The sequence below is a fragment of the Hyaena hyaena genome, unplaced genomic scaffold (genome assembly GCF_003009895.1).
Source record: "Hyaena hyaena isolate Hyena2069 unplaced genomic scaffold, ASM300989v1 scaffold_3, whole genome shotgun sequence".
Classification (NCBI taxonomy): Eukaryota; Metazoa; Chordata; class Mammalia; order Carnivora; family Hyaenidae; genus Hyaena; species Hyaena hyaena.
Genome location: NW_024080635.1, coordinates 7426162 through 7438498, shown reverse-complemented (window position 1 = coordinate 7438498; position 12337 = coordinate 7426162). Strand labels below are relative to the sequence as shown.

Below are 12337 nucleotides of genomic sequence, written 5' to 3'. Positions count from 1 at the left end.
AGGTTATGAATAAGAGAAAGTAAACTAACTCCACTTAACTGTGACATTTCAGAGGTCCTCGGGTTTTATGATACTGATTCTCTGTCCACGTCTGCCTGCACGCATGCACCAGACACTCCCCACGCTGACGTCTAATTACATGCAGTGATTCCCCAGGTGAGGTGGGGTTGGAATGCCATGTAGTTTGTAAAAGCCTTAAAGGGATTCTGTGTGATTTACCTACCTGTCACTTTGTCACACTCCCCACTTCCTTCCCCCTGAGAATTACTGACTTTATAATAGGAAGAGGAGGTGAGGTGTGCTGTGTAGAAGACAGAGGCAGAAAAACACTTAACGTTTGAAGTCTCTGCAGTTAAAATTGTAACTTACCCAAGTAAGTAGAATAAGAATTTTAAGTAAGGCATGTGTGTTAAGCTTCAGGAAACTATTTTATATCCTTGTTAGTGGCGGTTGAAGGAAGTGCCCCATCACTTGCGAATTTATGAATACTTCCTGTCATCGTGTGCTGGGCTCTGTGTAAGACATAGCCAGTGCAGGACTGTACCCAACTCTTAGATTGGTGTATCTTAATGCCCTTAATACTAGAGCTGAGGACTCAGGACTTCCTTGGTGGATACCATACCTTGTCCCCTTTTTATTTCAGACAAGAGTTTCGTGACCTTTGACTTTTTCAGATGATCAACGTTTGCATCCTTCTTTGCTTCCTGATTTCCTTTTTCGGACCCTAGTCTGAATAATCAGATCTCCAGAGATTTCACTTTCCTGCCTTTCCTGCCTCTTTAATTAATGATGTTTCCTAAGTCTAGCTTTAGCCTCCTCTGGGCTATGCTTATTAAAGCCACTAGAGGCTGGCGTGACCCTTGGCTGCCTTGATTCTACATGTGTTCTGCAACCAAAACCCCAGATACCAATGTTGCAACCTCACAGCCTAAAAGCACTTTGGTAGTCTCGGTAGGCTTTGAACGTCAGCAGTGCTGGACCTGACGTGAAAGTGATAAATTCAGCATGGTTTCCTCAGTGGTGTTGGGGGAGGGGTTGAGCACAGTGTAGAAACTGAAATGTTTTTCACTAACCTTTCCAGTGAGGTGTTGACCTAATCCTTATTTTTCCAGTTTCCATGAAATACATTTAAGCAAATCTGCCATACCGGGGTTTTGAACTTAGTGTCTGCTAGTCATGTACCACCTTAAAAAAAAAAGTACTTTCCTCCTACTTTCATTTATGATTTTTCTTGTCTGAGTACTCTTGGCAGTTTAGTTTCGTTAGATGTTTTGAAAATCCCTTTAAATTCCTGCTACGAGTTGCGGCAGGGGAAGGAGGACGTGTGATCTATTTCAGATTACTTGCTTTAAAATTTTTCCTAACGTTTTTTATTTTATTTTTTGAGAGACAGAAAGAGGCAGAGCATGAGCAGGGGAGGGGCAGGGAGAGAGGGAGACACAGAATCCAAAGCAGGCTCTAGGCTCAGAGCTGTCAGTGCAGAGCCCAGCTTGGGGCTCGAACCCACGAACGCAAGATCATGACCTGAGCTGATGTCAGATGCTCAATCAACTGAGCCACCCAGCCGCCCCTCAGATTATTTGCCCTAAAGCTTCCTGTGTGTTAGTGACATTCTCCTTTTTGATTTCTCACGGCATTTCTTGAACCTCACTAGATTTGGAGATTGATTTTAATGGTAGACTTAATACCTATTATTTTAACTTTCTTGTTAGTTGTCTGCCAAATATTGTGGAGCCAATCCTTGTTCTACAAGGACTTATATTTCCAGAGGCTTTTTCTTTGGCCATTTCTCCCACATCTACCCATTGATAATAACCCTTTGGGGTTTTGTGTATGTATATGTGTTTTTTGTATTGTCATTTTCTAGGCCATGATCCAGGTGATACTTAAGGGAATAGAACAAGATATAACAGGTACTTCATGGAGCCTGGAGAATCAGATAGAAATTTTACAAACATGGTTAAGACCTCAAAGTGAAATAGTTTAATTGGTTTACTTTTCTTTCTTCCTTTCCTTTCTTTTCTTTTACTTCTCCCTCCTTCTCTGCCTGCCTTCCTCCCTCCTTCCCTCCCTCCCTCTCTTCCTTCTTTCCTTTATTTCTTTATTTTTGTCTCTACACCCAATGTGGGGCTCAAACTCACAACCTGAGTTCAATAATCACAGGCTCTACCAGCTAAGTAGCCAGGTGCCCCTGGGTTACTTTTCCTGATGAAATTTAGTGTGTTCTTCAAATAGACCGATTACTTTTACTCTCTGGATTTACTAGATTTGGGTGTAATTATCTTACTTGGATCATTTTCATGAAATAGGTCCAGAAGAAAAAAGTTAGGTGCTCAACAAGCCACTCAGGTATAATGGCACATACCAACATAGAAACATCTCCTTTGCTAGACATTTTTTTTCCATCGTGAATTTCTTCAAGTACTCAAGGAGTGACTAATTTCCTCAAGGTTCTCACCGTAAGGCACATGGACCCTGGTAATGGAAACTTAAAAAAAAAAAACAACCAGAATCAACTGTTCGAATGTATTCTTTGAGGCTTTATATCTTTACTTTGACATTTAACTGATATCAAACTGGTTTCTGTCCATCAACCTTCCAAAATGCCTATCATTTCCAGACTTTGAAGCCCCTTCATGGCACTGACCTTCATTCCTTTGTTTCCCTCTACTTCTTTTAAAGGTGATGGACCCACATTCAGTCATGGGATTTATCAGAAATAATTTATCCCTCATCCTTCTCTTCTGTTGCCTTTTCTTTTTTAGAGGGTTTGCATCTAGTGGATTGAAATAGAGCAAGGAGTCCACTTCAGGTGTACCTGTGGACATCACTGATTGAGTCGCACCGCTTCAGATCTGTTTCCTTACCTGGTCCAGCGGAGGTGGCTAGAAACAGTCTAGCTCTGTTTTTAAATTATATTATTATTTTGTTCATCTTCCAAACACTTCTAAAAACAAATAAGCAACTCAGTACTCAGTACAGTACTAAAGTCAGTATTTTGCCTATCTTGAAGTGAGGGAACTTGAGTTTTAGAGAGAATGAGAGCCACGTTCATGGTCAGGCAAAATCTCTTGTCTCAGATGAGAGAAATACTAAGGCTGGAGTCTTCTTTCTCAGATATAATAAGCATAGTTTTCTTGTCTTGCTCTAGATCTGATAAGCTATACCTCGTGGTTCATTGTACTTATGATTTTTTTAAAAAAATGAGTTTTTTAATTTTTGAATTACATGTTTCTCTATCACAATGATTATTCTAGGAGTGTGGATTTTGCCAGAAAGCAGTCTTGAGTTGTCCCATCTTTTGTAGCAGATTATTTCTGTAAGGAACATTTGACTTCATTTTTTTTTTTCTTCAGAGCTTCCTAGTGTGTTTACAAATTAAGTTTATAAATTTGCAGTTTATGAATGAGCTACTGAGGATGTGTTCTTTCATAAAGTAAATCTCATTTTTTAAACACTTGGTCCTCTTGGAAAAATTAAAGAATTCTATAATTTGAATATATACGTAGGAAAGGATATAAAGGAGGCAAATAATATTTACCGAATATCTAATGTGAGATGAGAAAGTCCAGTGTGAGGGATAATCATAGGGGCTTTAAGTCATATGAACTTGAGTTCAAAGAATGGCCCCGCCACTAGTTGTATGAACTTGAACAAGTCGTTTACTTGCTGTTACCCTCTGTTTTCTCATCTGTAAAATGAGAATAGTAAATAATACCACCTACCTGACAGGACTGATGTAAGGACAATTGAGAGAAGTCACATAAAGAACTTAGCTTAGTGTCTGACACAGAGAATTGCTCAGAAAGTTATTTGCTGTTACTATTTTTATTATTTTTTCTTCATTCTCTTATTTTGTTCCAGTAAGGAGATTAGCTTCAGTTTCATATGTGTTGCCCCAGCTTCAGTTCCTTGATGGAGGCTCATATCTGTCTCAGCCCAGAGACTGTCCCCTTTTTTGTTGTACAGTATGGTGCCGCTTCATCATTTCTGAGTGTCGTGCGTGTATAAGAACTCATATGATGCTCTCAACTTTCTACTACATGTAGGACAAGTATCATTCTCCTCCTTCTCCAGGTGAAGCAACAGATACCTGGAACCTTTTTTTCTTCTCAAAATGAGAATTTCTCTGTATTTAATTTTTAAAAAGTCACTATAAGTATGACAACAATGCAAAATGTGATCCTGGACCAGGATCTGTTGATGGATCCATCTCTATCTAGTCATCTGTTGCTTTAAAGGATATTAGTGAGATAATTACTGAACTTCGAATAGGATAATGATAACATATCAGTGTTAATTTCCTGACTGATTAAAAAAAATCAAACCAATATGTATGCATGATAACAGGGAGAGCATGATAACAGAAACTTGATAACTTATTTTATCATTTATGGAATCTAGGTGAAAGATAGAGGATTCTTTGTACAATGCATGCAACTTGGCTGGAAGTCTAAAGTTATTTCAAAATGAAGAGTTAAAAAAATAAAAATAGTGAGGGGGCGCCTGGGTGGCTTAGTTGGTTAGGCATCCGACTCTTGATCACAGCTCAGGTCTTGATCTCAAGGGTTGTGAGTTCACGCCCTGTGTTCGGCTCCTTGCTGGGCATGAAGCCTACCGAAAACTAAAATAAGTAAAAGTAAAAATTAATATGACATTGTATTAGCATAATGCGATGGGCCTTAGTCGTCCTTCTCTGGGATGATCACTGTCACATAATTTTTAAGTATCGGGGCTTCTTTTTTTTAATATCTAAGCAGATGGGTATATTTCTTCCTTAACAAAAATAGGATTCCATTTTGCATAAAAGTTTCTTGGCTTTTCTCCTCACTTAATCTCTTCTCTGTTTCTTACCATAGACATGTATTTCTATCTTTCTTAGCAGCTGCACAGCGTTCCCCATAGAACTCACTCTGTTCTCTGTGGTCTTCAGATCCCTATTTCCGTGCTCTTTCAACAGTGCCCTGTAGCCTCTCGCCTCCTGGTTCCTCAGGTTTCTTTCCTTAACTGGCAGTAACTACCCTGCCTGTTTCACAGTTGTAAGGCTAAGATGAGATAATTAACATGAGAGCATTGGGGAAGATTACACGTGTGGTGAAGATGCGAAGTGCGATACTGTGGCTTGTTCTCTTGCTCCTGTGCCTCTGCCCCATCCCCAGCCCAGACCTCACAGAGTCCACACTGTCAGAGGTGTGTGTGTGTGTGTGTGTGTGTGTGTGTGTGTGTGTGTGTGTGTGTTTTGGATGAAAGTGTTTTTGAGGAGCGCCTGGGTGGCTCAGTCGGTTGGGCATCTGACTTCGGCTCAGGTCATGATCCCACAGTTCGTGAGTTCGAGCCCTATGTTGGGCCCTATACTGACAGCTCAGAGCGTGAACCCTGCTTCAGATTCTGTGCCTCCTTCTCTCTCTGTACCTCCCTTGCTTGTGCTGTCTCTCTCTGTCTCTCAAAAAAAATTTTTTTTGATTAAATAATACATTAAAAAAATCAAAGGCTAAAAGATCTTAAAATTTTTTTAATATTTATTTATTTATTTATTTTGATGTTTATTTATTTTTGAGAGAGAGAGAGCATGCCTGAGTGGGCGAGGGGCAGAGGGAGAGGAAGACACAGAATCTGAAGCAGGCTCCAGGCTCTGAGCTGCCAGCATAGAGTCTGATGCAGGGCTCGAACTCACGAACTGTGAGCTCATGACCTGAACTGAAGTTGGATGCTTAACCGCCTGAGCCACCCAGGAGCCCCAGTGTTTATTTTTGAGAGACAGAGCGAGTGGAGGAGAGTCAGAGAGAGAGGGAGACACAGAATCCGAAGCAGGCTCTAGGCTCTGAGCTGTCAGCACAGAGCTGGATGCGGGGTTCGAAATCACAAACTATGGGATCATGACTTATGCTGAAGTCAGACACTTAACCAACTAAGCCATCCGGGTGCCCCAAGGGCTGAAAGATCTAGAAAGAAAGAAAGAAAGAGAGAGAGAGAGAAGGGAGGGAGGGAGGAAGGGAGGGAGGGAGGAAGGAAGGGTTTTAGAAACAATTTATAAAACTCTAAAGTCTCCAATAATGTTACGTTCCAGTACCTGTCTTTGATATCTCTGTAGTCCGTATAGCCGTTTATAAAATATTGTACTTAAAAGCTTTTATAAGTGATTTCAATTCTAGTTTTTCTTTTTAAATTGGGCATATTTTACAGTAGATTTGTCACTGCAGTACTTGTGTGTGTGTATATATATATGTATGGGTGTGTGTGTGTGTGAGAGAGAGAGAGAGATTGACCTTCGAAAGGTCCTCTTTGCAGCCTGCAGGAGGACTAGAATAGAAAAGAGAAATAAGGAGCAGCCTAGGTCTTCCCAGGCTGTCCCTCCTCTCTGGATTGCACACTGGGATGCAGGTGGTTCTAGACCATTTGATCTTGTTGCTCGCACACAACTTTCTGTAGTCCACCATTTCTCAATGATTTTTATCTCAGGATCTCTTTCCCCTCTTGGTTTGTATGGGTTATATCTATCAATGTTTGCTATAGTAGAAAGTAAGACAGAAGCATTTTTTTATATTTATTTATTTATTTTGAAAGAGAGAGACAGAAAGCGCAAGTTGGAGAGGGGCAGAGAGAAAGGAGAGAGACCATCCCAAGCAGGCTACATGCTGCCAGCACAGAGCCCGATGCAGGGCTTGATCTCCTGAAACCACGAGATCATGACCCAGGCTGAAACCAAGAGTCAGAAGCTTATCCGACTAAGCCACCCAAGTGCCCAGGACGGAAACATTTTAAGTAATTACTAGCTCATATAAAATTAACAATAAATCAATGAAAAGGGTTGTGTGGCTCTACAGTTTTGCAGATTTCTGTGATGTTAGGCTTAATAGAAGACACTTGGAGAACGCTCGCAGTAGGCAGAGCCAGCGGCAGGGGCCAAATGGAGTGATTGTCTGGCACCCAGAGCAAGACTGGGTCATTTCTTCCTAGTGAAGAAGAGGACAGACTGGGGATGTGTGCCTGGTCATCTTTGGAGCAGGAGCCCTGTTTGTTGTCTCAGTTGATGTTGCTTTGTTTAAATGCCCTTTCCAGTCATCTGTGCGTGAGCTCTCCATCTCTCTCCATGTTAAGTGTGTACTTTGGTAATGACCTTACACACTCTTGTGCATTGTAGGTCATTCATTCGACAAATATTTGTTAAGCTTCTGCAGCGTGCAGGATGCTGTGCTGGGCACTGAGGCTAAAGCCGGGAACAGAATAGGCAGCATTTTTGTTCTGGTGACTTTACTTTTCATTTTAAACAGTTCATTAAATAAAATACTATTTATTTATAACTGCGATGAAATGTTTTTATGGTACAGGATGCTAACGTAAACCTATAACAGTGGCAGTCTTTCCTTTGGGATTATGGAGGCCTTTTTTAAGGAAGTGACACTCATGCCGTGTGCTCAGGGATGAGTGGTAATAGACGTGCGTCATGTGATTAACTTGTACTATGGTCGGGATCTTGTCTGTGACTCAGAAAGAAAGGTAAGAAAATGGAAGAATTAAACTTCAACAGTGTTCCCAGTTGAGGGCAGGAGAGCAAATGGTTCGGACATAAGTACTGATTATTCGAGGAGAGAGTTGTCTTCTTTCTGAGACATTGTGGAGTTTGGCACTAGAACCATAACAACGAGAAGTTTATATGACGGGCCAGTACTTCTCAAATTTTAATGTGAACACAAATGATCTAGGGATCTGGTGAACCTGAACGCTTTGATTAAATAGGTCTGAGGTGGGCCCTGAAATACTGCTCTTCTAAAAAGCTCACACTAAATGCTGATGCTGCTGGTCCATGGACCACACTTTGAGTAGCAGGACCAAAATCATACATAATAAGATTTCAGCAGGAATATCAGGTGGACAAGAGGCCGGATGAATATTCTAGAGGTGATGTCGAATAGGGAGAGGTATTTGATAACAGAGAAGACAGCAGTTTGGTGTAAGAAGTACTGTGCTACATACTGAAGGTTAAAAGCAATTCACAGTTGCTATTACAGAGAGGACAGGAAAGCTAGGAATTGAGATAGATGGCCACTAGCTCAGCCAGTGGAGTATTCTACAGTCATTTCTGTGGGGAGGACCAAGTGAACTAAAAGGCGATTAGTCTGCCTAGGGAAAAGGTCAGGTACTGAGGATTGATGGCCACACCATGGTAATTATTTGGGCTCCAGAAAATGATCTAAGTGATGAGCAGCTAGTGGTACTAGAGAGAAGGTGCACTTTACTTGGAAAAAGGAAAATGTTCAATACTACTTCTCATTAATCATAAATGATTAAGCCATAGATAGAATAGATTCAGGTAAAAAATGGTGGTAAAAGGCAAGGGCAGGAATAGAATGGGTGGGGAGACTTATAATTAATAACCCCTCTGAAAGTCACCCCTGCTAAGCCTAATTGCACATGTCTCTTCTTTATTTCACTGGCATCCAAAGCAGAAGCATACAAGGCCATCAAAAGACATTATTGGTCTGCCCTTGTTTCATTATATTATTGTGAAAAATATCTTTTTGTTGCAGTTATACTTTCTATCTTTGTTCAAGATATTTTATAGTTATTCATAAATGTATTTGGATTAGAGAAATTCATTAAGCTATGAACCATGTTATGAACTGTATTCATAAAAATATATTTAATCATATTCTCTTCATGGCTTAAAAGAAATATTGTGGAATGCTATAATGGCTTAAAGCCTAATTTTCTCCCCCTTGAGAATGTCATCTCTTTGGATTTGGCAAAATCTTATGACCTTCAGAACACGGAAGGAAAGGAATTAGGGTATCTACACTGATTGTAGTTTTTTAGATTACTTGTCTTTTAACTCTTTTTACAGGTACCTATAGAAGGATAATAAGCATAATTTACTCATAAAAAGAACTAAGCGAATACTGAATCAGGCAATTGTCTTAAACTTTCTAAAACGCCGAAGATGGAAATGAATCAATTCAATACTAGTTGATTTTAAAGTAAAATCAACTTTTTTTATAAGATGAGTAAATTATTTATTCACATATATTTAAAAGTGTGGCCAAACACATAATGTAAAATTGAGCATCTTAACCATTTTTAATGTCCAGGTCAGTAACCACATGTATATTGACGTGATTGTGCAATTTGTTCTAGAAAGAACTTTTCTCGCAAAACTCGTAAAATCTACTATGTTAATTAATTAGGTCGTTTCTTGATTTTTAGAGGCAGGCGCTCCTAAAAGGGGAGCCTGAGGAAAGTTGAGGGTACAGCATATGTTTGTGAAAGATCAAGTTTCCTTAGATATCTTCACTTCTAAACTGTGACTCAGTAAAAACTGGGTGTCAAGGAACATGAAAGGTATGAAAGCAGTTTTTTAAAAAGATATGAACTATATAAAAAGGAACTCTTGTGAAGTCACAGACTTGAAAACGAGGAGTCATGTTACAAAGATGATAATTTTTGTATTGCCTTAGGTTTAAATGATTAGGTTACAAAAAAGTATACAACAGGCTGTCAGTCTTTGGATAGTGGCTATCTAAATAGTGCAGCAGGATGTTGCCAGCTGGATGGGGGGGGGTTGGAAGGCTGCCCCCCTGCCATGCCAAGGGAGCATTTGGGGCAGAGAGTAGCTGGTAGTACTCTACCTTCACCGGGGGACCAGTGTCAACTACATACGATGATGTACCTGCCACATCTCATTCAGCTGCCGTCCAGAGGCAGCCCCACGGGAAAGAGTATTCACAGGAGAAGTAAAAAACATTTCCATGCATGCCATTTCTTAAATGCCTTAGAAATATGGAGAAGAGCCTATTATCACTTCTTAAAAACCTAGAAACAATTCTAGAGACTAAGAAAAAACCATTCAGTTTTGAAGCCAAGCAGCTTGGAAACTAGATTTGTGTTCCCGAATGCCTATGTGACTCAGTTGTCCTTTCTAATAAAATAAGTCTTGCTCTCCACTGGATCAGTGATGAATTTGGTGAGTGAGAATGGGGGCCCCACCTTCATCTGGCTGATATGAATCTAGTGAGATGAAACTAAAAGGTGGGACTTAGAGTACAAGCCTGTTTTCTTCTGGTTTGCCTTGGGTTCCTTGACTCCATAGCAAACCTCTTAATTGAAACCTATTATTAAGCCCTCAGAAGTTCTACCAAGAGTTAGTATTCGAAATTGACCCTGCTTGCAAATTATGCATCATTTTGCTTCTGTATCATTGAGGGTCATACAGGTCTGTTCTTGACATCTTTTTACCCTTGTGACTTCAGAGGGCACAGAAACAATCCTCGGTGCTGGGTTCTGCATTTGTTGCCCCCCCCCGCCAAGTTTCTAAGTTTTTTGTTGCTTATTTTAATATACTTCAAAAGGATTTAGTAAAGTCTTGATTTTGGTAGTAGTGGTATATATTTAAACAGCTAATGTAATCATATCAATATTGGAATATTTATATTACCAAGCAGCATGCAAGATTCTAGCCCCAGTCAGAGTGAGTTTTAGGTATTTCCAATCTGTATCTTAGAAAATCTTTTTTTTTTTTTAAATACCTAAACTTAACCTGCTCCAGAATGGACTGGGTTAGGGATATAGAGTTAGGGGTTTATTAAATAATAAGGGGCTTATTAATCTGAAGGCTACTCATCTATTATGCAACTAATGAACTGGAAGAATGGACTTTGAGATTTTAATTCATTTCCTTGTTTTGAGCTACTGAAGTGGTTAAATATGTGTGCTGCACAGCTTATCAAAGTGTGTTTCTATTTAACCTAAATCCAGAGGGAAATGGAAACACACATTTACATCTTAGCTAGAGCAAAGTTGAGATGCTTTAGAATTTTTCTTTAGGGTACATGTTTTAAGTTTATTTATTTATTTTGAGAGAAAGAGAGAGAGAGAGCCTGAGCAAGTTGGGGAGGGGCCAGGGGAGAGAAGAGAATCCCAAGCAGGCTCAACACCATCAGCACAGAGCCTGACGCAGGGCTCGAACCCATGAACCACGAGATCATGACCTGAGCCCAAGTCAGACGCATAACTGACTGAGCCACCCAGGCGCCCTTCTTGAAAATACATTTTGTGCCCTCACAATCCTTAGTAGTGATTGGCATCTGCTCCTAAATGATTTCTATTTGGGGGAAATCATTTGGTTTTTGTTTGGTTAATGCAGGTGAATAATACATAGAGAGGGAGAAAGAAAGAGCTCTTCAAGCCATAGCGATGCACAGCCAGAATCTCAAAGGCTCTTCAAACAGCTGTAGAGGGGCGGGGAAACAGCAAATTCGAAGCCTTTCAACCGTGACATTTTCTTTTAATGAAGAATAGCTTGAAAGCTGTAATTTTGAGAGTGTTGCAGTATTTTGAAGTCAGACACTTAGCACATTTTTAAATAGTGGTGAGATTAAAATTTTTTTTTTATCTTATATGGAATTAAGCATTTTTGGTCATCATCTCTCTTTGATGGTTGTGGGTATCAGAGTGAACGCCAGAGTTGTTAAAATTAAATGGGTTCCAGCAACATCTCTTTTTGCCCTTTTGCTCCATTGTTTTCATGATACAGGAAGATATTTTTTATCTCTAAAAAAAACCCAAAAAACAAAAAAAACAGTGTGCTTTCTTTTTCTGTGCTTCCCAGATGACCTTGAATTAATTCTTTATTTTTATACTTTGCAGTACATTTTTATACCTGAAATTCCTGGTAGTGTGGGCACTGGTCCTCCTGGCCGATTTTGTCCTGGAGTTCAGATTTGAATACCTGTGGCCGTTTTGGCTTTTCATCAGGAGCGTCTATGATTCCTTCAGATACCAGGGACTGGTATGTTTATTAATACGTGTTTTCCAAGTATAAGGGATTTAATTTTCTAAGAAAATCTTCAGGAACTGATGATAAAACGGTCTAAAGTATATTTTATTAGTAATACTTAGGTGACTGTATTGAGCTAATAGGACCTATGGACTGAAACTGGCCTCTAAGGCTGTTTTATCTAAATCCACAGATCAGATCATCATACTCCCCACCGCCTCTACCATTCCAGAGACAAGAAGAGAAGGGAAGAAAGACCTTGGGAGGGAAACAAAGCAGTGAAGAAAGCAATAATTACCCAGTCCTACTCTGAAGTATTATTTCTGAAGCCCCAGTCCCTGTGTTAGCGATTGGGTTAGAGTTAGAGTGGGGGTTCGCAAACTTTCTGGGGGTCTCAGGGCCCTGTTGTGCTCTTGAAGTAGATTGCTGAGGATTCTAAGGAGCTTCTATATATGTGGGTTAGATCTATCCATATTTACTATATTAGAAATTAAAACTTTGAAAACAAATTTAAATATTTGGTAATTCACTTGAAAATAATAACAAGCCCATTACATGTTAACGCCA

At 39.8% G+C, this 12337-nt stretch overlaps 1 protein-coding gene across 1 annotated transcript in view; it reads left to right on the top strand.

Moving 5' to 3' along the window:
* MACO1 (macoilin 1) overlaps positions 1-12337 on the top strand; it is a 63134-nt gene that overhangs the window by 4038 nt on the left and 46759 nt on the right. The window contains exon 2 of the mRNA XM_039231922.1: positions 11641-11782. Within this exon, the coding sequence (XP_039087853.1) occupies positions 11641-11782 (142 nt within the window). The remainder of the gene's footprint in view (positions 1-11640; positions 11783-12337) is intronic.